Source organism: Notamacropus eugenii, chromosome 1 (genome assembly GCF_028372415.1).
Source record: "Notamacropus eugenii isolate mMacEug1 chromosome 1, mMacEug1.pri_v2, whole genome shotgun sequence".
Taxonomy (NCBI): domain Eukaryota; kingdom Metazoa; phylum Chordata; class Mammalia; order Diprotodontia; family Macropodidae; genus Notamacropus; species Notamacropus eugenii.
The window spans coordinates 164263409-164291361 of NC_092872.1; the positions used below are offsets into that span (position 1 = coordinate 164263409).

The following is a 27953-nucleotide window of genomic DNA, read 5'->3' on the forward strand; positions in this document are numbered from 1 at the left end:
CTACCCTTCATGAGAAAATTCAGCTTGGCAAGGTTTAGTTGAGGTACCTACCTAAATTGTCTTGCCTCTTCAAGGTACTACGTGCTTTTTCTTTACACAGGATTTAGACTTCATTTTCTTAAGTTTCCAGGAAATAGTGGCAATGAATTGGGCAAGGGCATTGGAATACAGAAGAGCCTGCTGAGTTATACCACCTAGCCAACTCTAACATTGTAGTGACGAGGGAAAGTACAGGGGAAGGGGTCTTCTCTAGCAGAATTCTGTTTGTAAACTTTTTATAAATAACTGGCATTTTATAGTGCCCTAAAGTTTGCAAAGCATTTTACATTTTTACATTTGAAATTTACAATAATGCTATGAGGTACCTGCTACAGATGTCATTAATAAGTAATATTGTCTTAGGTTTTTGCTTGGTGGTGCAGAATTGAAATTTATTCTTCTATCATGAGGAAACTGAGGCATAGGTATGGCTAAGTACTATTCCTAAGGGCCTAAGTACTATTCCTAAGTACTATTCCCTAAGAAGGGAATGGGGTAGGGAATAAGCATTGATAATAACACCTATTCTATGCCAGGGAGTGTGCTAAATGTTTCATAAATTTTATCCCATTTGATCCTCACAATAACCCCTTTGAGGTAGGTGCTATTATTATCTCCCTTTTACAGTTGAAAAAACAGGTAAACAAAGGTTAAGTAGTAATACCAATACCTAACATTTGTGATAACATTTACTATCCGACAGGCATTATGTTAATTAAGCATTTTGTAATTATCTCATTTGATCCTCACAACACCCCTGGGAGATTAGTGCTATTATTATCCCCACTTTACAATTGATGAAACAGAGACAGGGATTAAGTGACTTGCCCAAGGTAACACAGCTAGTATGTGTCTGAGGTCACATTTGAACTCAGGTTTTCCAATTTCAGGCCCAGTCAATGATCTGTCCAATGTGGAAAGTCAGAGGGACATCAATCTCTAGGTATTTCTTCCTGGGACTGTGACCTGAACACCTAAATTCGAGTCTTGAATTTACTACCTTAACTACCTTAGACAAGTCACTTCCTCTCAATGGGGCTCAGTTTCATCATCTATTAAATATGACTCTAAGAAAGCCAGGAGGAAAATGTTTACGTTTCTTTTGTGGAATCTGTTTGCCAACTACCTTGTCCCTACTTTGGTAGTATTTTTTCCTATTAGCTCTAAGACCATACAGTATAAACATTCTTTAAAATTTTTAAGAAATGTTTAAGATTTAGAGACTAATTGGGTGAAAAAACAGTGTCCCTCAGAGCTTACAATTCTAGAAAGGTGCTTGAAAAGTAACAGAACCGGGGGCAGACCCAAGATGGTGGAGTAGAAGGACAGACATGCTCTAGTTCTCCCTCCATAGCCCTTAAAATACCTGTAAAAATGGCCGTAAACAAATTTAAGAGCAACAGAAGCCACAGAATGACAGAGTAAAGCATTTCCAGCCCAAGACAGCCTGGAAGGCTGACAGGAAAGTTCTATTGCACCAGGCTTGGAGCAGAGAGCAGCCCATCATGGGGTACACTGCATGGACAGGACTGGAGGGCACTTCAGGGCATTGAGTTATACTTAGCTGCTGCAATAGGGTAGTTAGAGGGAATATGTATGTGTATGTGTATATATGAAGAGAGAATACCTAAAAAATAAAACTTACTGTTCAGTGGAATGTACAAGGAGTAAGAGAAAGAGAGAGGTAGAATGTAGCAAATCATCTCACATTAAAAAGGCAAGAAAGAGCTTTTCCAATGGAAGAGAAGGGGGGAGATGAAAAGAAATAAGCCCTACTCTCATGGAATTTGGCTTAACTGGATATGGAAATCTATTTACTTTGCAAGAAGACAGAGGGGAAGGGGATAGGAGAGGGAAGATAATAGAAGGGACAGCAAATTGGGGAAAGGGATAATCAGGAGTAAACATTATTGTGAGAGAGCAATTCAAGAGAGAAAATGGAATAAATGGAGGGCAGGATAGGACAGAGGGAAATGTACTTAGTCTTTCCAACATAACTATTATGGAAGTGTTTTGCATGGTTACACATGTATGACCTATATTGAATTGCTTGTTTTCTCAATGAGGGTAGGTGGGGAGGGAGGGAGGGAGGGAGGGAGGGAGAGAATATGGAACTCAAAGCTTTAATAATGAATGTTTAAAATTGTTTTAGCATGCAAATGGGAAATAAGATGTACAGGCCATGAGTTCTAGAAATCTATTTTGCCCTACAGGAAAATAGAGGGAAGGGGGATAGAAAAAGTGGGTAATAGAAAGGAGGACAGACTGGAGAAAGGGATAGATGGGGGGCATGGTGTCCTGGGGTGATAGGTGGGGAGAGATGGAGAGAAAACTTTGAATTCAAATTCTTGCGGAAGTGAATGTTGAGAACTGAAAAACAAATTATCTATTAAAAAAAGAAAGATATATAAAAAAGAAAGGTAACAACTTCTAACAATAGAAGAAAGGACTTTTGTCTGGGAATGGAGGGAGAAAAGTTAGAGACATAAAGATCCAGCATTATATCACTAGAACTTAAAGGGACTTTAATGAACCTCTGTCAACCTCAGTTTCCTCCTCTGTAATGAAGACATTAATAGCACCTATTTCATAAGACTGATCATCACAAAGTGAGGATCCTACAAGATAATATATGTAAACTGTTTGCAAATCTCAATATGCAACACAAAATGTTAACTATTATTAAATATTATCTATTTAGTCCCTCACTTTCATTTTACATGTGAGGTAATTGAGATCCTCAGAAGTCAGGTAATTCAAGGTCCAATAGCTAGATATTAGGAAACAATCCAATCTCTTTCCATTCCACTCTACTATGTACTTCCAGGATCCAATGTATTCAGGGCTATAGTTAAGCTGATCTAGAAACTCCTAGACAACCCCTAGTCAAATATCATGGGGTAAGGCACTTTTCTTGGAAATGTAGGGAAATGCAAAGACTAGGCTTTGATATTGTTCACTCTGCCTGAGGATAAAGTAATTGAATTACTAAGCTCTGGCTCAGAACGATTGACTTAGCTCAATATTCTCATCTGTTGGGATCTTTTGGGATTTCCACTCTTTCCATTCAATGTGCTAGCTTTGACCCATCTACAAATTTAATAAATACTCATTTATGCCTCCATCAAACTAACCGACAAAAATGCTAACTGGAATCTACAAGGAGTCTTTCTATATTCTCTTATAAGAAATAAAATTTTAAAGTTAGCAAAATGAACCAAGAACTGAATTTTAACTGGGTAGATTCTTTGACTGCATGAGGTCCTGGCATCAGCTAGATCTACCTCTGAAAGACAGTAGCTACCTGACCAACAACAAATCACTTAACCTTTCAGTGCCCTTCGACAACTTTCAAAGAATATAAACCACAGATGAGTTGCCAATCTGCACTGAACCAGGAAGTTTCCACATGAGGAGTTTTATGAATTTATAAAATCTCAGATCTGAACCAATACACACACGCACACATTCCTTGTGGATTAAATAACGCTGCATCAAAATATTTTAAATGTGTGAGTCATTTTCTTCAGTTTCCCTATATTTGTGGCAGTTATCTTGGTGGACAATTTAGTTATGTAGCTATTTAGCTAGTATCTCCATGCCCTTGAATTGTGATAGGATATAGAAAAGAGTACATTAGACTGATTCATGTGACATTTTCATATCTGAGAAAAAAATGAATGTGGGCACATTTCCTAATGAATAGCCTTCCATGTTTTATATGAGAGAGTTCTTTAAACACTACCCAGAGAAAAGAAGTTCTTCTTTAAAGTCTGTCACCAGCACAGGGTGAGAAACCTAGAAGAATGAATGGTACTCCTCTGGATTCATTTTTGCAGAGTCCTAGATCAGGTAGATTTATGTGGCTAAGGCATCAGATCTGCAGACAAGAAATGGAAAATGCACACAATGAATATTTTAAGCATCCTTGGCCAGGCCTAGATAGTAGGAGGGTGTTTGTATTCAATCTGTTCAGAAGGACATCACAAGACATGGCCATAGCTGTAAAATTCACAGCATCATCTGCCTTCTTCCCACCCCCCATCCCCAGCTAAATTCCAATCTTTTTAAGAAGCCTAATAAGTCCTTCACCTTTAAATTACAAACCTGCTCATCTGGGCTTTTGTTGGGAAAGATTTAAGTGCCATTTACAAATAAGGGGTATGTTTACCACCACTGCTCTTAATCAGATGGGATGTTCTTGATTTTCGATTATGAAACCTCACTGAGGACCTGAGCTTCCTTTTCACAAAGGTAAAAGGGCAGCAGGTGGGAGGGAAGGCCAGACTGGTAGGTTTGTATTTCTCTACTCTCTCCAGGATTATATCCAACTAGATCACTCCTAACAATCCTCTTTCTTGATTGACAAAGGAGAACTGCAGGTCTGTTGGCCCTTTGTCCCTCAGGCTGACAATTCTGAGCTGACTGTTTTTTGCCTTAGTATCTTGTCCATATTTCAACAGTTGTCATTTCCTGATTTAGGGAAATCTACTAGTGAACAAGTATTGATTTAGCACTCACCATGTATAAGGCACTATGCTAGACTATGATGATTCAGATCCAATAAACAGTAACAACAACAACAACAAAAACCAGTTCCTATTCTCAAGGAGCTGGCACTCTACAGGGGAATCCACTGATACAATAAGGAAATACAATATAGTTTGGGGCAGGAAAGAGTACTGACAATTACAAGAATCAGGAAAGACTCCAAGTAGGTGGTGATTGAACCTTGAAGAAAGCCAAGAATTCTAAGAGGCTGACATGAAGATAGTACACATTCCAGACGTAAAAGACAGTCTAGGTGAAAGCATGGAGACCGAGGATATTAGGTTGAATTCAGAGAACAGTCAATCCAATCAAATGATCTTCCTAATCTGACAAGATAATATATACTATGTGCCACTCTATTACTTGGTGGGAGGGGACCTATAATTTGATTCTCTTTATTCTTCCTGTGATTCTCCATGTGCCTATTTAGCATGTGTACTCTGTTGAAAGGATTCCTTCGCAGGAGATGAAGGGGAAATTAATCAACAATAAATGACATCCTACTTGCTTCTAAATAAGTATGGTGGAAGCTTCAAAAGTCCCTCAATCTGTGTGGGGTTAATATCTAGCTTCGGCTCCCATTCCCTGCCTTTCTCCTACTCTATTATTATAGAAAAGGCCCCTGGGACTAACGAGGACTCCCTGTCAGTCCCTACTTCTGATGCTCTCAAGGGGCAAAGTAGGGAGTAGAAGAGGAAAAAAACTCCCCAAGTTCACAGAGTGGTAGCATGATCCCTTGGGAGTCTGAGGTTAAAAATATAGTGCTTTGATGGCTAAGCAGTCTGAGGAGGTGAAAGATATGTAGAACTTAATTCTTGGGGGAGAAACAGAGATGGTTTCCTGCCAGCTCTTTGCTATAGTTAGAATCAGGAACAGAGTAGAAGACAAGTGATGGTGCAGGTGATGAAAGAGTTTTGGCAGCATTCTGCTCACTCCTTATGTGTGTTCATCCTTCGTTGCCAAAGAAGACCATGCCATCAGAGAAAGGATGACATGACTTGCACTTGACTTTGTTTTGAGTGAGGGAGGGCTGTGCAGATCACCAGCCTCACTTCTCCTCCAGAGCCATCTGAATTCAGTGACCAGATATTCGTCAGGATGATTGGAGATGACCCAGGATGAGGCAGTTGGGGTTAAGTGATTTGCCCAAGGTCACATAGCTAGTGAGTGTCAAGTGTCTGAGGTGAGATTTGAACTTAGGTCCTCCTGACTCCTGCACTGGGGCTCTATCCACTGCACCACCTAGCTGTCCCTTGCTCACTCCTTACCTTTTATGAAAATCATGACCTGGAGGGGACAAGTGAACTGAGTCACCAGTCTGTTACAGTACATAGAGGAAAATGACAATGCAAGTATCACCAGCGGAAGTTATAACAGGTCTCTGACACAAAGCTAAGCAAGAATGACAGAGCTTTGGTCAACAATTGTGAGACCTGAGAAGAATGGCGAATGGAGTTATATCCTCGATAAGGTACAGCCAGGAGAGAGAACAGAATAGCTTTGTTAGCAGACCGTAGCCAGTCGTCTGGATGTTTGTCTTGCCCCTGACTCAGAGGACTCTGGAAGAGAAAGTTAGGCTGATGACTGTTCAGCTCTGCCTCACTTAAATCCAATCCACTTGCAAGTCAAGACATCACCCTCCTGCTGTCATTGGACCTCTTTGAGAATGAAGAAGGAACAGAAAAAGACAGCAGCTATTCCCAATGGGAGCATACTCTAGGAGAGATCTGTCCCCTGTTATCTCTAATTGACTGTGCTAATTGCTAGTAGGTAGGTTGTTCACTGGCCTTATTGTTATTTTCAGGGTGCTGATTCAAGACCTTTTGCTTTACTTGACTCGTAATAAACCTGTGTACTTTTCAGGAGCCTTGGTCAATATATGCTGGGGAAGAAAATACTAAGGGAAGGAAGGTAAATTATGTCAAATACTAAAGATCCCATGTTATTTGTGTGGGAATGAATAAACTAGAGAAGAATTAAGGTTCTTTAGTTTTTCTATTACCAGATCTTAGCACCGTGCTTGGCACATAATAAACACTTAATAAATAGTCTTTCATTTCATTCTTATCCCCAAATCTAAATCTGTGCCAGAAGGAGCCTCCAACACCAGGTTTACGTAACAATGCGAGTCTCGAAGCTCACATCTGATGTTGGGAGATAATTAATGTGTAAGTTATACAGTTTCTAACGTTATCTGGCAAGGAATCCATGAACATGAAAAAATAACTTATTATGCTTTAAAAAATCTCTTTCAATCCTGACTCAAGATAACATTCTAAAAAATAGTTAATGCTTCATATGTATATTGAGTTTGACAGTATCATGTACAGAAAAGTACATTAGACTGAGAACCTGGGAGATCCAGGTTCTTATCCTAATTTTTCCCCTAATTCATCCTTTGAGCTGGAACCTTAGGAACTTCACCTGTTCATTTCTCTAGCTTTTAATTTCCTCTCCTATGAAATGAGGAAGTTGGACAAGATCAAAGATTATTAAACCTTTGTGCATCATGGAACTCTTTGGCAATATGGTTAGAGCAGCTCATATGGACTCCTCAGTTTGTTTTTAGTGCATGTAATAAAATACATAGGATTGCAAAGAAAATCAATTCTATTGAAATAGTAATGTAAATTCCCCTCCAACTCCAAAGGCTCTCTTAAATCTGCCCACAAACCCCAAGCCAAGGACCCATGATTAAGAATCCCTGCATTAAGTGATCGCTTTTAATCTATGCTTTTATCTCTCCTTTTTCATATTGAACTAAGAGCTGCACAAATACCTAATTATTCTTAACAAATATTCAAGGTAAGAAAAGTACTATTAATTTTTTTCAATATAAGAAACCTGAAACAATGAAAATATATGTGTGTATATATAACATATATGTGATATAAAATATATATAATAAAATGATATAGAGAGAGATGAAAACATAAATCTAAATTAAGCAGCTCAAATGGGAACATGCCAAAACATCACAATGATGGTAATATGCCTGCTTAAACAATATTTCCTCAAAATGGATGTTTACCTATGTTCTGGTGGCAGACTGGCAAGGGTGATTTTGATCCACAGGGCCTCTTATCACCAGCAAAGTGGATCATGGCTCTCCAAGGTTGAGGATGCCTACTCTAGAGACAGTGGCCAACAAATCTAACTGCTTGTACTCATTCCATTTGCATGGAAACAGCAAAGGGTAATCATTCATGACTTGTACATCCCTTTAGTGTTATGAAAATTCAACTGGTAATTTCATCTCATACACACTCACCCATCTTCTATTTCCCCGAGTATTCTTTTCAAAGGCAAAGATGAAGCCATAGAGCTTCTGGAACATAATTGTTACTGCCCAGGTGCAACACTAGCAAAAATAAACAGCAGTACAGAATAAACTCTAAGGTACTGTATCGTTTAGAGTGATGAAAATCACAAAGGGGCTAGAAACTTTTGCAGAAATAAATTTTGTTTTTCATGGGCCAACAGGAATATGAACAGTAAGACATTTTTTCGGGATTAATGGGCATTTTCTTGCAGTGATTAAAACTGTCACAATAAACATTTTTGGTATCACGCCATCAGATTGAGCAGTAGAGGGCACCATTGATATAAACAGTAAGGCATTGATGTAAAGTATAATCCTGAGACCACATAATGTAAAGAATATGTAAAATCTCGTAACAAAAGCCATCATTCCCACATCCTGATGGATAGCCCACTGACACAGTGCTCTGTTGATCTGATTACAATTAATTTTATCACCAAATAATAATGAACAAAGGCTTTTTCTGGTTCCTGTACATGAAAGACACAATTTAAATAAGTGACAGAAGTCTGGTTTTAGCTGCTGTCATATTATTATTCCATTTTGATCCTTCTTGACCTTCCCATCTGTGACAAAAGTTAAATTGGGTCAAAATTTTTGATTCTGAATTAGAAGCATTAGCCAACATCCTATATTATATTATCTTATGTTATATAAACAATACATTAAATGCTATAGTGCATATCCACCCTAGTGTGTAAAAAGAAGGGAGGATGTCTTATCTAAGTTTTATATCTCCTCTAACACTTAGTGCAGAACTCTGTATATAGCACCACGTAGAGAAAAGTGCCCTGGACTTGAAATCAGAGGAACCTAGGTTTAAATCCAACACTGTCTGACCAAGGATAATAATTATTATAATTATAATGAAGTATTTACATGGTACTTAAAAGTTTATAAAGTGATTTTGTAAATATTATGCTATTATATCCTCATAATATCCTTGGGAGATAAGTGCTATTATTTTCCTCATTTTACAGATAAGGAAACTGAAGGAGACAGAGATTAAATGACTTGCCCAAGGTTGCACAGCTGGTAAGTGTCTAAATCTGGATTTCGACTCAGCTCTTCCTGACTTCAGGTCCAGGACTCCATTCACACCTATCTGTCCTTAGATAAGTCACTTAACTACTCTAAGTCTCAGTTTTCTCATCAACAACATGGGGATAATAAAACCTAGAGTGCCTGCTTCTCAGAATTATGAGGCTCAAAAAAGATGGTGCCTGGAAAGTGCTTTGCACACTTCCAAGGGCTACATAAATGCCAACTATTACTATTATTAATAAGTTAATAGGATAATCCATTTAGAGCTTCAGTAGACATTAGACGTCATCTAATCCAACTCTTCCATTGCAGAGATGTGAAAACTGAGGCTCAAAAATATTCAGATATTTGCCCATAGTCACTTAGCTAGACAGTGAAAAAGGCAGGATTTGAACCTTGGCATCTGATTCCAAATCAAGCACTGAAAGAGGTCCAGCAGCAGCATGTATATAATGCTTTAAAATTTTTGAAGCAGTTTACAAGTATCTGCTTGTATCTTCACAATAATCCTGGGAGGTAGTTGCTATTAACATCCCTATTTTACTGATGAGGAAACAGAGGCAAAAAATGATTCACAGTAAGTGTAGAAGGCTAAATTCAAACTCAGGTCTTACTGACGCCAAGTCTAGTGCTCCACCTACCTGCCCCTGGTATATAACCATAATTCTTTGATACAAAGTATGATTGGATTCAGAAGAGGGAACTATTAAGGAGATGAGGAAAAGTTTCATGGAGGAGGTAACCTTCAAAGGATCTGAAATACCAAATACCAAAAAATAAAGAGCATCTCCTGAAAGGCAGTATGGCATAGGGAAGAGAATTCTGGGCTTAGAAGTCAGAAAAATTTGAGTTTAAATTCGGCCACTGACAATATCTAACTTTCTCACCTCCAATTTCCTCATCTTTAAAATGAAATAATAATGCTAATAGTACCTATCTCAAAACATTCCTTTGAGACTTTATATAATTTTATATGTAAAGCACTTTGCAAACTTTAAAAGTCTATATAAATGTCAGTTATTGTTACAATTCCTGTGGAGAAGCTTTGTCGGGGGCTTACTCCAGCTATAACGTATCATAATCAATGACTGAGCGGGATATGGATAGAAGAAAACCATAGGTGTCCAGTCCTGTTGGTTCTAGAAGGCCAACAAGGCCAGCATTTGGAATTTAATCCCCATTTGGGACTTCACTTCCACAGACTAAAGCCCTAAACAGAAGACCTGGGCCACTTGAAGGAACGCTGGATAATGAAGAATCCCTTGGTTCTAGATACAATTTACCATTTGTAGGATTTTAGGCAAGTCATTTTTCTCTCTTTGCTTCAGTTTCCTCATCTATCAAACAGGGATAATAATGCCTGCAGTGTGTCGCTGCCAAATGCTTCCAGCACTTACCACAGTGGCTAGCACACAGTAGGCGCTTAAGAAAAGCTTGTTGACTTCTTGACTGACTAAGGTCCCCCCAAGATTAAATCACAGACTCTCTGATAGGAAAGAACCTTGAAGGTCACCAAATACAATCCAGTCTTGTGCAAAAATCACTCAACAACACCTCCAAGAAGTTGTCACACGATCTTTGACTCAAGATTTTAGTGAGGAAGAAACCTATTCCCTGTTACTGCTTTTACACAATTTTGTTAAGTTTTTCCTGCATCCAACTGCAGTATTTCTCTGCAAGTTCTACCCATTTTTCTTAATTCTGCCCTCTGGGGATGAATAGAATAAGTCTAAACCAGAGGTAGGGAACCTGCAGCCTCAAGACCACATGTGGCCTTCTAGGTACTTGAGGACCTAGAAGGCCACATGTGGCCTAGAGGCTCCAGATTCCCCACCCCTGGAACTGTCTTAACAATGATTCCCTTTTAAATGTTTCAGGACAAGCTGTGGTGACTTTAAAGTCTTCTTTTCTCCAAATTAAAATACTCCTAGTCCTTTCAAACCAACTCTAACATCGCATGATCTCCAGAATTCTAAACATCCTGGTCACTCTCCTCTGAACGCTTTCTTGCTTGTCAATATGCAACCAACTCTTATGTGACATGCTCTTCAGTTGCCATACCACTCTGGTCACCTTCCTTTGAATGCTCTCCAGCTTGCTACTGCCCTTCCTAAAATGTGGCCCATAGCATGGAATGCCATACTGTAGGTACCTTCTGACCAGGGTGCAGTACCGCATGTCATTTTTCTCCCTTCTGGTGAAGATCAGTGAGAGACTCAAAACCATGTCAGATGTGGTGTCATTGAGGTAAACAAAATAATGTATGAAAATGTACTTTGAAAATGTTCAAATGCTAAAGACAAATGTAAGGTCACTGAGACTCTGTCCCACATCCATTTGATCACAGTGGTGAAGGAGTAAGGCATTGTGGTGGGACCTGCCTCAAACTCATTCCCCTTTGCTGGAAAATCAAGTCATCATGAGTATTTCTGATAGTGAGTCAGCGTTTTCTCTTTTACCTATACAAAAGGGTACAAATATGATCTGGTGGATATCTAGGAGAGGAAGGAATGAAGCAGTTAGGACCAGGACACACACACACACACACACACACACACACACACACACACACATCCCCACCTCATCTCTCCTGCCCCCGCTCCTGCCAAACACTCACCCTGGTGAGCAGCAGAGCTAGACGTACTGAGGCTTCGTTAAGGAGGTTGCCAGGCACCAAGTAACAGAGACACTGACACAGCATGAAATTGTTACTGACGCTGCCAATTTGCACTAACAGGAGCTGGAGGATTCAGTGGGTAATTTCGAAAAATAAATTAATGTCTTGGAAATCCTGAAGAGGATTTTTTTTTTAGCTGTCATTCACACTGACAATGTGTTAATAGGAAGTTGTTTTGTTGTTTTAATATATACAGAGGGGGAATATTGCTAGTAGTGTTATTCAAAGACTAGGTGAAAGCTCTACTTCTCAATTCATTTTCTTTACTGGTTTTTACCCAGTCTTTTTTCAGTTTCTTCTCACAATCTGGCCCCTATTGCCTCAGTGGCTATGTCATCAGAGCTCTCTTCATTCTGAATAATCCTCTAATGAGATACACATGGCTAAATAATTCAAAAAAGCACAATGTCCCATGAACCCTCTAGAAAGCTAGAATTTGAGGACAGGCACCCAAGTGCTAAACTAATTGTATATGGATCAGGCTTTGTTTCCTACAGGGTTGATGTGTTTAAAAGAACTTTTCTTTTGGAGTTGTAGTAGACCTGAATCTCTGTAATAAGGAATTCTGTTATAATCAGATTCTACTCAAAAGAGATTCCCCAATCCCTCTTTCTGTATTTACTAAAAATAAATCAAATACCATTTGAAATCTTACTGATTTAATCCCTGACACTGGGTACCTCACTCAAATCACTCTGGTCCCACATTTCATTTGTGAGCTTGCTAAAGTTTGCTCCCTTTTTTTTCCTAGAGAAGCCATCTGGGTCCCACAGTGCTTTGGCCTCTTACTCTGCTGTGAGCCCCATGGGCAGATGCCTGTTCTCCATCATGCATCATTCAAGAAAGTGGGCATTCAGCCACTCTACCTCTTATTCAGAAGACCTCAGGTGCAAAAGCAGAGGAACTACCTCAGGGAAAGATTACTCAGGGAGAGAGAAAGAGAGAGAATGGATGAAGTCCAGAAGCCCCATTAGCTTGCAGATCCCAAATCTGACAAAAAAAAAAATCCAGTTTTTACTGGTTTGGGGATGGAAAACTGTTAAGCGTTCAAAAGGAAAGAAATTAGATCCTGAGGTTTTTCTTTTATTGTCCCCAAATTGAAGGACTTTTTAAAGGTTTTACTTACCTAACATTCCTTTGTTGGAACTGGATAGACACATGTCCTTCTCTGCGCTGGGAAGGACAAAACCCACCACAAAAACTTCCACCCCATCAGCCATCAGGGCCAAACCTAAAACAAAAAAGAGCGTCCACTGGAAACGCCCATGACCACATTCTTCAATGATATTCTCATACTGGTGAGCCAGCTGCTCCTCATCTTCCAGTCGTTCTGCCATGAGATCTTTCTGGTCTCTATAGTCATCAGATCTGGAAGGAGATTTCTTCTTCTGCTTTGCCTTAATGTCATCTGGGTGGGGAATGCCTTGGTACTCCCCTTCGTAGATTTCATCATCTTCATCATGGCCCTCCGTAGCATCACTCTGGGCATCTTCATCTTGGTTGGACTCATTTCCTCCACGGTAGTAGCTGTCATTGGGTGTATACCCTTCATAGTTGCCATCCTGATATCTATAGTCATCCATTCCTTGGTTCCTAGACTGCCGGTTTGCCTCTCTAGCTATATCCCTTGCTCCATGGTAGAGAGTTGCACTGTTTCTATAACCATCATCCATTATAAGTGTATGGTTTAAATGCAGGCTCCACACGGCATCAACTGGTACTTGGAGATACCAGTTATATTTGTGTGACGACTTCTGCTAAAATTATACCAACTTCATTTCCTGAATAGACTGGATTTGTACAAAGAAAACTCCTGGAACCTTTTTTCAGGTCAGTTTCAGACAGAAGTCTTAAAAAAAAAAGAACTGACACGCTTCAGTCTTGCTTCCTTCAAAAGCCACAGGAACACTGTGTTGGGAACTGTTGATTGGAGATATATCTCCTGTTTTGCTTGACGAGGCGTTAAGAGGAGCTAGCAGACTGCTTGGTTCTCTGATTCATTCTTGGTGAAGGTCACACCCTAGGAGAATAGGAAGAACAAATAGAAGAAAATTGTAAATTACTGCTGAAACATCTATGAAGCAGACAAAATACAATTCAAGAGCAATGAAATTCATGAAACAGGAAAACACTCTATTTCTATCCCCCCAATAAAAAAGAAAAGACTAAATGAAAATAAGCAGGGAGGGGAAGTTTATGGGGAGAGAAGGTCAAATCTTACATGAAAATGAAATGGATGATATCTTTTCATATATGGGTCTTTTTAGACCTTTCTCTTGAGTATCATGGACTTTTGAAAGGATTCATATTTACCAACAAGTTTATTGGTGAATATATCTATTTCTGTGCATTTATTAATCAGAGGCAATAGCCATTTCCACATAAGTTGTAGGAAAGTAAATGTTCATGCAAACCATCTCATAGTTGAAGTTCACAGATTCCTCTAAATGCAAGTATTGTTTCTCCCAGGATTTTTCTGCTTCATAATAGCAAAGTCCTGGAAATAACCTGTCCCAGAACTAAAGAATTTATATTACTGAGTTGGCTCAAAGGAAAGAAGGAAAGAAAGAAACATTTATTAAATATCTATTATGTGCCAGGCCATGTGGTAAGCATTTTACATATTACCTCATTTGATCCTCACAACAACACTGGGTTATAGGTACTGTTATTATCCCTATATTACAGCTGAGGAAATTGAGGTTTACAGAGATTGCCTGGGACTATACATCCAGTAAGTGCCTCAAGTTGAATTTGAATTCAGATCTTCCTGAATTCAGATCTAGCATCTACCCACTATACCACCTAGTTGCATCTAAAGGCTACCATGGCATCATATGTTTGGTAACTACGAAATACTATAATCTCCAAAACGTTGAACTTGAGCCCAAAGGGCAATGGGGTGAAACATGGTGAGTATGGGCAAGTTACAACACATCATAAACAAGAAATTATGAAGGAGAAGTAGTGTCAAGGATATTATTAAATAAATGCATGACCAACAGAAAAAGAGGAAATTGGGCTGGTCCTTTGATGAGAGTGAAGGAGAACCAATGGATATCTCCTTTCTGTACCACTAATACCTTCCCAATGTCAGGAGAACTTTAAAAAGCCCCAAGCACAATGAATGAACCTGCCATGAAGAACTTATTGATGGAAATGAACAAGAATCATACACTATGAACAGTCATAAGTGGCTTTTAATTAGCATCGTTGGGGAAAATACTCATATTGACAGAATCACAAATGCACTGATATACTGGAATTGTCTTATATTGGAACACCATGAAAGCAACAGTGTAGACTTCCCACAAGACTGGCACTCACACTAGCCTTTTTTTTATTCCATAACTAGAAGTTCCTCTACATATCTTTTAAATTCACATTTGTATAGGTTTGCAAAGCACATTCTTCATAACAACCCTGGAGGTAGGTAATGAACCTTATTATTTCATTTTACAAATGAGGAAACTGAGGCTCAAAGAGGCTAAGTGATTTACCCAAGACCACACATTTAATAAGTATATTAGGCAGTATTTGAAACCATATCTTCTAAATTCAATCACAGTTATGAGTGTATATATATATATATATGCATATGAAATTATATATTCTATACTTATTTTAAGTAGAATATAGAATTATATTACTACATACTTTATCTACTATAGATATTATGTATGTATGTTATACAGTATTCTACTATGTTATGCTACCTCTCAAACTCCAAATTTGAGAAACTTACAATAAACAATAAAACTAGCTCAGATTATGAATCAAGAATATATGGTAGATAATATTAATACCCACAAAAGAGGAGACTATACATATAAATCTAGCTATAGATAGCCAGAGATTCTTCCCTTTAGAACTACCTATTTATAACCTTAGACCACTGAACAGTTAGAGGGTGGCTTTTATGCTTATTCCTGAAGACTAAATGCTGAAATTAAACCTATCACTAAAGCTACTGTAAATTTAAAATGTTAACCCATTGGCTCATCTTGGGTTAGCCCATTTGCCAAGACAATTGTATCAGGGTGTGGCTACCGCCATAGTATAGTTTCATGGAACCACAGATGAGGGTTGCATGAAAGGAGGACATCAAAGGTGGATGAGCCACCCTAAAAAGGGCTTGACAAGCCCTCACATCAAAGATGCTCGTTCTCCCTGATCACCCCATACACCATAGGGCACATCATAGCTTGCTACTATTGCTAAGTGTGTGGCAAGCATTGGATGAGTTTGTGAATATGAACAAAATTTGAAAATGCTATACCTAGGTGTGTATACCACTACCTATCCCAGAAATCTCCATAGGAGCCACATAGTGTGAGAGAATCTGTCAAATTTTTCTTGAAAAGCTAAGTAAACTATGTAACAGTAATCTCATTGTCAATCAGACTATTAAAAAAAAGGAAGCAAGGTTAATCGAGCTGTTCTCTCTGAAGCCATGCTGTCTCATAGCGATCCCTGTTTCTCAGACAGACGTAATGCAGTCAATCTTTTGCTCTTTAGCCACACATTAAAAATAAGTTAACATCTGAGATGTCTGAGAGTGCACGATAATTCCTTTCAGTTCTGGCTGTTATTTATTATTTTCTCCCTGAATAAAACATGTATTATTGGCTCTCATTTGTTTTAACCACCTGCTAAGACTCCTGAAATACACTGGGTGACGTCTACAGGATACTTCACATCAACACATGGTATGAAAACAGAATGGTTCATTTTGTTGGTTTTGTGTGTCAGTTACTTCTTTGGGACTGGCAACAGCAGCTTTCTCTGCACCACTTTCACTTGTTATAGCTCTGTTTATTTCAATTGGAGGCATCCAACCTTTCACCACTTTGTTCAAGGCAGAAGAACTATGTTGCAAAACAGAGCTAGGTTTGAAGTCAGAAGACCTGGGTTTGAATCCTGGCTTGTATCCTTACTAGTTATACAGCCATAGGGAGTCATTTAATTTTTCTGTGGCCCAGTTTCATTAGTTATCTCAGTAATCTAAGGAAAGCACTTTATGTCAAAGTATAATATCATGTGATGTGTAAATTGCATCACATGATAAAAATACCACCCTAGGTCACTGGGGACACCTAGCGCCAAGTTAGAAGTCCTCTGCTCTCTCTCCAATGAGCTACAAGCTGGCAAGGGACACAGTAGCAATCTAAGGATATCCAGTAGTGTCCACTTTAATGGAAATAGGACACACAACGCATTTGTGAAGATAATTAAGTGACAGACTGGTTGGAGAGCCTGCCTTGGTGTGTGGAAGGCCTGAGTTTGAATCTTGCTTCACATAATGACTGTTTCTGGGCAAGTCATTTAACCCTTTCAGACGAGAGAGAGAGAGAGAGAGAGAGAGAGAGAGAGAGAGAGAGAGAGAGACAGAGACAGAGACAGAGACAGAGAGAGACAGAGAGACAGAGAGAGACAGAGAGAGAGACAGAGAGACAGACAGAGAGAGACAGACAGAGAGAGACAGAGAGAGACAGAGAGAGAGACAGAGAGAGAGACAGAGAAAGAGAGAGATTTATAATTGTTTTACAAACCTCATAATGATATTTGAATTTGGACCTATTTTTCCTACCTGAGGAGGGCAAAACTAGGGCCAGGGTGTGCTGCCACCAGCTTGAAGCAGCTTGAAGAACTAATTGTTCAATCTTACGTGTGAGCATTTGAACCCCTGAATCAACAAACAATACAAATCAAGGTTTGATTTCATGTTTAGTTGATTTTCTAGACGTAAAGTGATGGAGAAAAGGTTAATAATGAAGTTAAAATGGGTCATACCTAAAATTTTTCCCCCATGAGTCTACCATCTACCAACATACCCCTGACTAGACAGAGACTTTGAGTAAAGAAGTTACATTGAACCAGATTTCAGCTCAACATAAGGAAAATCTTCCTAAACAGAACTGTCAAAACGGAAACAATATGCCATGTAGTCAAAAAACAAACAGTCAAGGGTGAACCTGAAAAAGAAAGGAGCAAAGGAAGCAAAGGAGCTTCCCTCTTTTTCAGAGGTGAGGGATTACGGTTGTGGAACATTCCATATTCTGTCTTGGAACATGAGGTGGTTAATGTTGCTGGCCTCCTTTCCTCTCCTTATCCCTCTCACCTTCCCCCTCGTTATCTCTCTCTCCTATTCTTTATTTTAAAGGCTGACCTTCTCATCTGAAGAGAAAGACTATATTTAGAAAAGATGGCAGTATACTCAAAAGATATAATAAAAATAATAGCTAACATTTATTTAGTGCTTACTATGTGCTAAACACTGTGTTAAATGAGATCATTTTGTAAAGTTATTTTTTTTCCATTGGAGCCATCAAAAAATGAAATGGATTGCAACAGAACAGAGTGAAGTCCCTGTCCCATCATGGGAGGTCTTCAGGTGTGGGCTAGAATTATGGGAATGAGATTAATGGGATTCTTTATTTGATTACATGTCGAATGATCTCTTGAGTAGTTTTAGTTCATTGTCAATAAACATTTATTATCAGAAACTATGTTAAGCACTGAAGATTTTTTGTTCAGTCATCTCAGTCATGTCCAACACTTCCTGACCCCATTTGGGGTTTGTTTGGAAAAGATTCTGGAGTGGTTTGCCATTTCTTTTCTCTAGCTCATTTTACAGTTAAGGAAACTGAGGCAAACAAGGTTAAGTGATACAGTTAAGTGGTACACAGTTAAAAAGTATCTGAGGTCAGATACGAACTCAGGTCTTCCTGACTCCAGGCCCAGTGCTGTATCCACTGTGCTACCAAGCTTCACTGAAGATATAATTATGAAAAAAAATGGTCCCTGCCCACAAGGAGCTTACAGTCTAATGGGGGAAGATAATACAGAAAAGAAAGCTACGGATGTGTGAGGGAGGCAAGGTAAAATCAAAGAAATTCAAAATGAGTTCAGCCTTTATACTCTAAGGTTCTATATAACTATTCTCAAACTAGGGGAAATGGCAACTTTAAAGGGAATTTTAAGTAATCTGAGTAATCTCGAGTCACATGGTTACTTTCCTTCAGCTATCTGGGAGATTTAGACAAAGGTTGGTGTTTCGTTTTCTGTACAATGAATGGGAAGTACATAGGATTGGCCATAGAACTCATGAAAGCATCCTCCAGGGTTTTACTAAAGTGCAACAAGTGTAAAACAAACATGGAATCTCAGCTGTCCCAAAACATTTATCTCACCAATTTACCCTCCTGTCTTTACCACCAGGCTTTTTTCTTATACCAGGATTACTAATGCACTAGGTTAAACAAAGGTAAAGGCATCACCTTCTAAAAGACTATAATTAAAATACATGCATCAATTCAAAAAATATTTATGGAGCATAATTTTTCAAAATATTTTGCTTTTGCATGTAATAGATCATAATCTCCTTGAAAAAAGCACAGCTTCCTTTGTCTCTATATCTACTATATCCTTCACAGTGCCTAGCACATAGGTGTATGGAGTATTCAAAGAGGACTAAAATCTCTGGTGTGAGAGTTTGCTGAGCCCTTGTCAGGGCTGCTCACCCACCTTTGGTGTTCACCTGGCACTCACCTCTCACCCACGGCTTCAAGAAGCTTTGTGTCCTGACTTCTGTCTGGACACTGGGCTCTGATGATCCTGAAAGAGAGAATGAGGCTAATACTTTGTGCAGTTCTGCCTCACTTATTGCCCAAACTGAAACATCATCCTGTAATGTCATTGGTCCTCTTCTAAAACAAAGGATAACCAACCAGCCAACCACCGAGCAGCACATAGGTACATTAATAAATGCTTGTTAAAAGAGATAAGTATATAGATACTTGTATTTAATCACTTCAGATTTATTCTGTATGCATATATGGATATATATATCCATCTATATATGTATATATGTACATATATACATATATACATATATATGTATATATGTACATATATATATGTGTGTGTGTGTGTATGTGTGTATACATGTGTGTATATCTCCTTATTGTCTCCCCTGCTAGGATGCAAGCTTGTTGAGAGTATGGACCATTATGTCTATTGCCTTTGCATCTCTAGCAACTAGCACAGTGATTGATGCATAGTAGGAGCTTACTAAGTACTTACTAGTTAATCAATGGGCAAATAAATATATGCATCAAGATCATCCAGCCATTCCATTAATATTTTATTATAAATCCATTTACTTACTAGTCAGATCTTTGAATCTGAATTTGAATCTTGAATCCCCAGGGGAGGGAGGGAGGGGAGTTGGGATGACAAAGGTTTCAGTAGAACCAGAGAGGATAGAGCTGTAGCTGAAATGGGAAAAGTCTGGGCTGAGTCAGGAAAGGCAGATCTAAGGTAAGATGAGACTGCAGAGCTATAACTATTCATTTTTGCACCTAGGGGGAGGGTCACTTGAAGTGCAGTTATCAGAAAGAAGAAACTTGACCCTTGCCATGAAAAGAATTGTCCAGTCGTGGAGAGGAGCAAGGGTATACATTCCCTGGTGGAAACTGATGCCCTTGCTGTGGGGCTAATATGGGGAGACATGGGAAAAGATAGAATAATGCTGTCTTAATCATCTAAATATCCTGGCGTTCCTCAGGGGAGAGGAATGAGGTCAGTACCCTCATTGTATATGGTGGGGGGGAGACTTGGGATGGAGAAAAAAGTTCTAAGTGGCACTGTTTGTACACTCTAAGTTTTTTGGAAGTGGGCAAGAGGGCATGTCCCAGACAGTGGGAGCTAAATTTCCAGCCCTGAGGCAATGGCAAAGCTTTAGTTCAGTCTCTGCCTGTGTGCTTCAAAGACAAGCTACTTCACAATTTTGCCTTGGTCTGGCTCTGCCTGTAACCATCCCACATTCCTGCATTCACGTCTAGGATTGTCGTCCTTCAATAAAAGACTGTTTTCAAGCCAGACTTTATAGTCTTTAAGTAGTTTGTTTTTGTCCTAAGAGGCAATATTTTTTTAAGAAAAAAAATTCTGTCTAAATGAAATAATATTTTCAGGCACAATTTAATCTGGAGAGGCACAACATGTAATGGAACTTAGAAGGCAGCATTTTATTGACAGGTTATGTTTCATACTGACTTCAATCTCCCAGGGCCAAAGAAAAGATATTGTTACCTGCCGGATATTTCAAATGCTATTTTTTTCCTCCTGGAATAAAATCTGTCTGAAGCAATTCCCTTGGCTGGAAATGTGGTTTTAAAATCAGAAACAAACAAATGGTTTAAAACCCCAAATAAATAAAAGAATTCAAGTGCAACTCTGAAGTGAAATATCAGTTATAAAATGCAACTGTCAAAAAACATAGCCCCTTTCTACATACTTCCTCAGGCTAAAAAGTGTGGATTTTTTCTTCCCTATCTTGCTGACATTTCTAATTTTGACACAAAAGTCAAAGGAACAAGTTCCCTGGACAAGGCTAGAGATTGAGCAATGCTAGTCAGCACTGATGTCTGCTCCAAAAGAAAGACCAAAATTGAACTGGGCCTTGAAGTACTTAAAAGTTGTGTTTTTTCATTTTATAATAAGCCTATCTTATTCTGTTACTCCCCAGCTCAAAAACCTTCTGTGGCTGCCACCGCCTCCTGAATGAAATCCAAACTTACTAACCTGATATTCAAGACTCTCTAAAATCTGACTCCAGTTTACCTTTGGAAATAATCTTATCACCTACTACTCCCCCTTTATAGATTCTATACTCCAGAAAAGATGATCTCTTGATGTTCATAACCTTATCCTACCATTCCTTGCCTCTTTGTTTTTGGTCTAGACACATAATACCCCTGTTCTACATCTATTTGTTGAAACCCAATACATCCTGTAAGGCCCAATAATGTATAATATTCTCCATGAAGCCTTCTCTAATTCTCCACTTTACCTAACGGCTGAAATCTTAAATCCCTAGTTGGACTTTGTTATTATGCCCCATTGGAAATTATTGTATTGTATCATATTGTATTATATTGTATTGTATTGGAGATTAAAGCTGTTAAAGATTATCTAACTTAGAGATGTCAGACACATGACCACCAGGCACCACTCCCCCATACACCCAAATCTGATTAAAATGTCACTGGACTATAATTAGCAAAATAAATAGAAATACAATAAAATATTTGTTGTTTGATCATTTATCAATTGTGTCCAACTCTTTGTGACCTCATTTGCAGTTTTCTTAGCAAAGATATTTGCGTGGTTTGCATTTCCTTCTTCAATTTCCTTCATCATTCTATAGATCAAGAAACAGAGGTAAACAGGATTAAGGGTCACATAGAGAGTAAGTGTCTGTCTGAAGCCATATTTGAACTTAGGAAGATGAGTCTTCCTGACTCCAGTCAGTCTATCCACAGTGCCACCTAGCAGCTTCCAAGTAGAACATGGATATTATTAACAAGTAGTTAGTGAAGATGCATCCGACAAGAATCATTATGTACAGTTTAGTGCTCCACCCTGCCCCCTTTTCTATTTGAATTTGACACCAATAGAGCAGTTGTCTACTAGACACTGTGGTCTAGTCCAGCAGATCACTATTGGACTGATCTAGTCCAACCCTTTCATTGATAGATGAAAGAGAAACTGAGGCAACTCTGAGTTATATACCCTGTTAATTGTTGGGGGAAAGGGAGAGGGGAAAGTGGAAAAAGGAAGCGGTGAGGAAGGAGGAAAGGAGGAGAGAGACAGAAAGATTAGGTTTGTGATTAAATCAAGGGCTATTGGTCCATGAGTTTCCTTTTCCCCATTCCCTTTTCCCCTTTCCCATTGCGTAGTCTACCCCCCTTTATAGTAACCGTTCATTTTTTTCATCCACTCAATATAATGAAAATCTGCTTAATTATATCTAGAAACAAAACCCATTACAAAGTACAAATAGAAAATAAATAAGACTTAGAGCAAGAAACTCCCAAGGGTAAATGGTTCCAGTTCACCAAGCAATGATGATGTAGGACAAGAGGATAAAATAGAGAAGAGATAAATTGACCAGATCCCAGTGACAGTCAAGAAAACAGCATGTTCTATCCAGGTAGATTACCCCTTTAGTGAATTAGCAAGTCAGATAAGGTTCCAACTATTCATTTATTATACATATTCAGTTTCAAATAACAGCACCTTGCACTTACAACCAGCTGGTCACTGGTACTGGTTTGGGTCTACACCTCTACTCTGCTACTCACATAATTATGCCAACATCCTCTTCCAGGGCAGCTTGAATCTCTAATAGTCCCTTATCCCTCCATCTTTTAGGTGTGAAATTATAAAATGAGAGTCTCTACTTCCAGTGTAGAGGTTAGAGGCGTAGGGATACAGAGCAGGAGAGATGAATCCCTGACATCCCATGTTGAACTCTGAATGTATTTTCCCATGAAAACATAATTACCCATCATCATTAGGTTCCCATTAGCACCTATTCTTAACACTATAGTATATTGTGGGTTAAATAGGCTTTGTGTGCTAGTCTAAAAATATAACTCTTAGGTATAGCATTGCTTAAATGGGAAAATGAATTCAGGATTCCAAATTGTTGATGCACACATGAAATTTTGGGGAAAATAACCCCTTTGCAAATTGAGGCACCCACATTCCTTTTCCTGTAATAGATTCCCTCCACAACTGACTTTGCTCATGTTTTCAGCCAGCCTAAACAAAGTATTAATCTTATAATGAGGTAGCACTTAAGATGTTTATAAAGAAAGATACACAGCACTAGTCAATAGTCTAATATACCACTCTGTGCTCCTTTCAGCACCAGGGTTGCCGACATGATCTCAGGACAGTTTGTGCTTTCAATTTTCAAATCTCTCAGTCTCCTTCTGTTGGATTTCTGCCCTGCTCTAGCACAGAGCCAATGGAGTGCCAAACTGGTAGAGACTTGAAACAGATCTCTGATTCAGAAATTATCTTTAGGACAGCTAGTTCCAGTTGTGTGGAGCTGAGAGAGAGAGACAGAGACAGAGAGAGAGGGGGGGGGGGGGGAGAGAGAGAGAGAGCAGAGCAATGCATATTGTATACAAAGGAGTTAGGGGTTGGGAATGATTCAAGAAAGATTGGTCTTGATCACATTGCCCTTTCCCCAAATAATTCTTCCAAAATACACCTAGGTGGCAAATTGTGGGCAGGACAGAAAATGAGAGAATTCATAGGAGAAGATCTCAGGGATATTTTCATCAGAATTTTTGAACAACTATTTGAATAATCCTTGAAACAGATGGTAGTACACTGTCTCATTCTGCATGACTGACAATTCCTTCAGCAAGCATCATGCCCATCTCCACCCCCATGAGCTGCATTTTCCTAGCAGGGTTTGAGTAGCAGCCCAAAGCCTTATCCTAAAGCCAAGAGGACAATCTGGAGTCAGAACACAGGTTATAAAACATACTCATTAAAAGATGTTCTTCATCTGTACTTTAAGACAAATGGGCTTGAAGCCAAATCCATAATATTTTCTAATATTTCTTCCCCTGAATGCTGAAATGCAATTAGCAAAAATGAAAAAGTCATATAAATATTTAGCATTTAAATTACCTGCACTCTTTTACTGTTTAGAGATTAGAAAGAAAATATTTTCCTCTCTACACTAAGCCATACACTTAACGATCATGTTCCTTCCAAAGTCCTGACAAACATTGTCAATTTCAAAGACAATATACAGAAAAACAGACAAGTGGAATCCCATTCTTATACATGAATGTCAAGGCATAGAAACTGGGAACTAGTTTCTATTTCAAAAGGGCAACTTCAGATTTTCACCATCCTACAACATGTGGCTCTCAAGTCAAATATTTTTTTTTTCTGAGTCAAAGTACATTTATGGACTGAACCCCGCCCAGCTAAGTGTCTGTTACAGGGTCAGAGACAGCTGGCTCTCCATTGCTGGACACTTCATTGTCATTTTTGTGCTGCTGTCTGATGTACTGATCCAACAAGGCAGTCAGCTGAAGGGGCTGGTGCTGTAGGAGGGAGTAGGTCTGAGATGGCAGCATGGTCAGGCCCCCCAGCAGCTCCCCTTGTATCAAAGACTGAGAGGGCAGTTTGGAGTAGCTGAGGAAACCTTGACAGCTGAGGATGGTGTCATCAAAGCAGCCACCAAGTAGTGGTAGGACAGGCATGCTCTTCAACACCCAAAGCATCTCCTTGGCCTTGGGTTCTGAGCTCACCAGCAGCATGTTATGCCCAACAAAGAAAGGGAGGCAGCAGATTTTGGTACTTGGATTCCTCCAGGAACGGCTTCAAGGTTGAATTGGGAAAGACTTTCACAGAGATGTTGTGCTTCCGAAGCTGGTGCCTGACAAGGAACTTGTCCTCAGCACTCAGGGCCACATTCTGACACACAGCAATCATTCGGTTTTTTCTGAAAACTTCTGTCACCTCCCTCCGGAGCAGTCGATTCAAGCCCAATTCCTCTGGAGGTGGCTTGGGGGGAGGGGGCAGACAACATGGGGGAATGGCAGGCTTGGGGGGGGGATATATTGGGTCAGTGCCATCAGCTTCTGTCTCTCAAAGTGCATAACACGAAAATGTCGAGTGACGGCCTTGGAGCCATGGTGAACAGTTTGGATGGTGGGCAGCTGGCCTCTTATTACCCTCATGTGACTTTGAAGCAGTCACTTAAGGTCTGGAGCTTTTCCTTCTGACAAGGAGGGGTAAAGTGTTTTGATCTTTTCAGCTCGGGAATGGAGCCAGCCGCCCAGGGTTCCAAACACAGCCACAGCCATTTTCGGTACCTCAAGTCAAATATATTGGCTGAAATAGCTGATGTCAATGTACAGCTTTGATTTGATTTGTTGTTTTGGTTTTTTTTTTAATTCAGGGAAGGGACAAAGGGCACAAATAAAAAATCAAGTCTGTCAAAGAGAAAGGTAATTCCTTTTACCAAATACTCAAGTAAAGGAGATGAATACCCATATAGAAGGGTGTTAGAGTGTAGAGTAGAGGAGATAGATGGATCTCAAAATGAACAACCTAAATTTTCTCAGTAAAGTTCAAAGTGAGAGAATTCGTGGCCATGAAGAAAGGGCACAGCTCAGGTCTAGAGATGGCAGATCATAACAAGGCTAGGCAGTCACCAAGTACATAATGGAAGCAGACAAAAGCCAGTACAGATTTGATAAAGAAGGAAAGTAACTATAATTACAACAAGAGTAGTAATTTACTACTTTTTTTGCTACTTACTTTTTACAGCACATGAAAGTTTACAAAGCACTTTACATATCTCACAGCAACACTATGATTTCCATCATATTATTATCTCCATTTTATAGATGAGGAAACCAAGTTAAGGTGGGGGTATAATAGTTTTCTCCATGTATCCAAGAGCCATCACATGGGAGATATAATTAAATAGTTAAAGTTAAATAACTTGCCTATGGTCACACAACTACTAAGTGTCTGGGGGAGAATTCAAACCAAGGTCTTCCTGACTTCAAGCCCAGAACTCCCTCTACTATGCCACAGTACGAAAACCAAGCAAGGTCTTACATTTAAATTTGTTCCTAGTCATCTCAATAAATTTTCTCCTCCTTGACAACCAATGCCTATGGACCCAGGACTCACTAGTCAAGAAGCATACATTACAGGAAAAAGCAAAGAACTTCTCCTCTGAGACTAGATCTCACCTACCCTGCTCATTCCTAATAACCCTTGATGCCTCTCATTTTCCAAATTCTATTTCTATCTGCTTCTTCCTTCTATGACATTCTTGTATTCTACTCCTTGCCTGTGTAAATTGGTGGTACCTAACTGTACCTTCCTCTATTATTTGATATGATCAAAGGATCATAACTATAGAGCTGGAAGAAACCCTTGAGTTCATCTAGCCCAATCCCCTCATTTTACAGATGGAAAAAAATAATCCCAGGGAAGTTAAATAATTTGCCCAAACTAACTCGTATAGTAAGTAGCAGAACCATAATTTCACTTGAGGTTCTATGTCTGAATTTGGTGCTCTTTTCACTGTACCACATAGTCCCCTAGGGACTTCACTTGGCTAAGCATTCCTCCTGACATTTGTTGATTAATTATGTCAATTTACATGTTCTTGAGTTTTTCAGCTACCAATATTTTCCCAACCTTACAGGTGACTAGTCCAAACCCCAGCTTAATGCAATAGCCCCAGGAAGTGATCGTCCAGCCTCTATTTATATATACCCTGTGGGGCAGCTGGGTGACGCAGTGGATTGAGCACTGGCCCTGGAATCAGGAAGACCTAAGTTCAAATCTAGCCTTAGACACTTAATAGTTTGTGTGACCCTAAGTAAGATACTTAACCCCAAATATCTCCAAAAATAATACCCTGTGACAGAGACCTTACTACATGCAGTCAATTTCATTTTGAGAAACCTCTAGAGGTTATTACTGAGTCCTTTTCTTTAAATTAATCTGAAATTGCCCTGCCTACAATTCTTACTCATTGGTCCTTCTCCAATGAGGTCAAACAAGTCTACTATATCTCTTGTATGATGGCTCTTGGAATATGTGGAGAAAACTATCATTCCCCAGTCTTCTCAATTTTAAATACCCTCAGTTTCTTCACCCACTCCTCACAGGACAGGGAGCACCACGTAAGGATAAAAGCACTTGCCTTAGAGTCAAAACATCTGGATGCAGCTCCTAGCTCTGATATGTCCTAGCTGTGTGGCCCTGGCAAGTCAGTCTCTCTGGGTCTCATTTTTTCTTATACAAATAACAAGGATATTAATACACATATTTTTCTCATGAGGTGATTGTGTGGAAAAACCCACTGCAAACCTAAAAGTGCTCACAATATAAATGAGAGTGATTATTACCGCTGTTATTGTGACTTTCACCAACTTAGTCACCTTCCTCTAGAAATGCTTCTTTAATGTGTCAGTTTCTTTTTTATAATGTTACTCCCAGGACTGGACATTGATAGACTCACCACTTATGTTTACTTCCGCCTCTGGAAAATCTTGTATGACAGTTTCATTTTGTTCATTTTTGCATCTTATGACTGCAACTCTTTTAAAGTAATGACATTTGACTTTTAGAAGAATGTATTATCATACAGAGAAACACTTTCCTCAAATGGATTTCTTGCCCAAAATTGGATTTAAACACTATAAAAGAAAAATGAAGCATTTCTACCAAAATCTGGAACTCTATGTGCAGCAAGTTTAAATTAAATTGAGATGTACTAGGAAGTTAAGGAGAAATAAATATGCCTCCATTCATCATTCCAGATGAGTAAGAGTCAATAAAAAACTGGAATAGTGGGGAAATATGCAAAGTTTAACTTCACTGAGGCCTCAGTTTCCTCATTTAAAAAATGAAAGGATTGGGCTAGATGGCCTCCAATGTTTCCTACAATTCTAAACTATAATTCTATGAATT

The 27953-nt window shown here is 39.1% G+C and overlaps 1 protein-coding gene and 1 pseudogene across 4 annotated transcripts in view; both read right to left on the reverse strand.

Annotated features, from left to right (window-relative positions):
* The window catches only part of SV2B (synaptic vesicle glycoprotein 2B), a 174610-nt gene that overhangs the window by 53398 nt on the left and 93259 nt on the right, over positions 1–27953 (reverse strand). For 3 of the 4 annotated variants that reach the window (XM_072617506.1, XM_072617535.1, XM_072617524.1), the window contains exon 2: positions 12760–13653. In XM_072617506.1, coding sequence (XP_072473607.1) covers positions 12760–13306 — 547 coding nt within the window. In that variant the 5' untranslated portion in view covers positions 13307–13653. Of the gene's footprint in view, positions 1–12759; positions 13654–19184; positions 19411–27953 lie in introns of those variants that run through there. The other variant, XM_072617517.1, reaches the window with a different exon arrangement.
* LOC140524263 (large ribosomal subunit protein uL10m pseudogene) lies at positions 23593–27929 on the reverse strand (annotated as a pseudogene).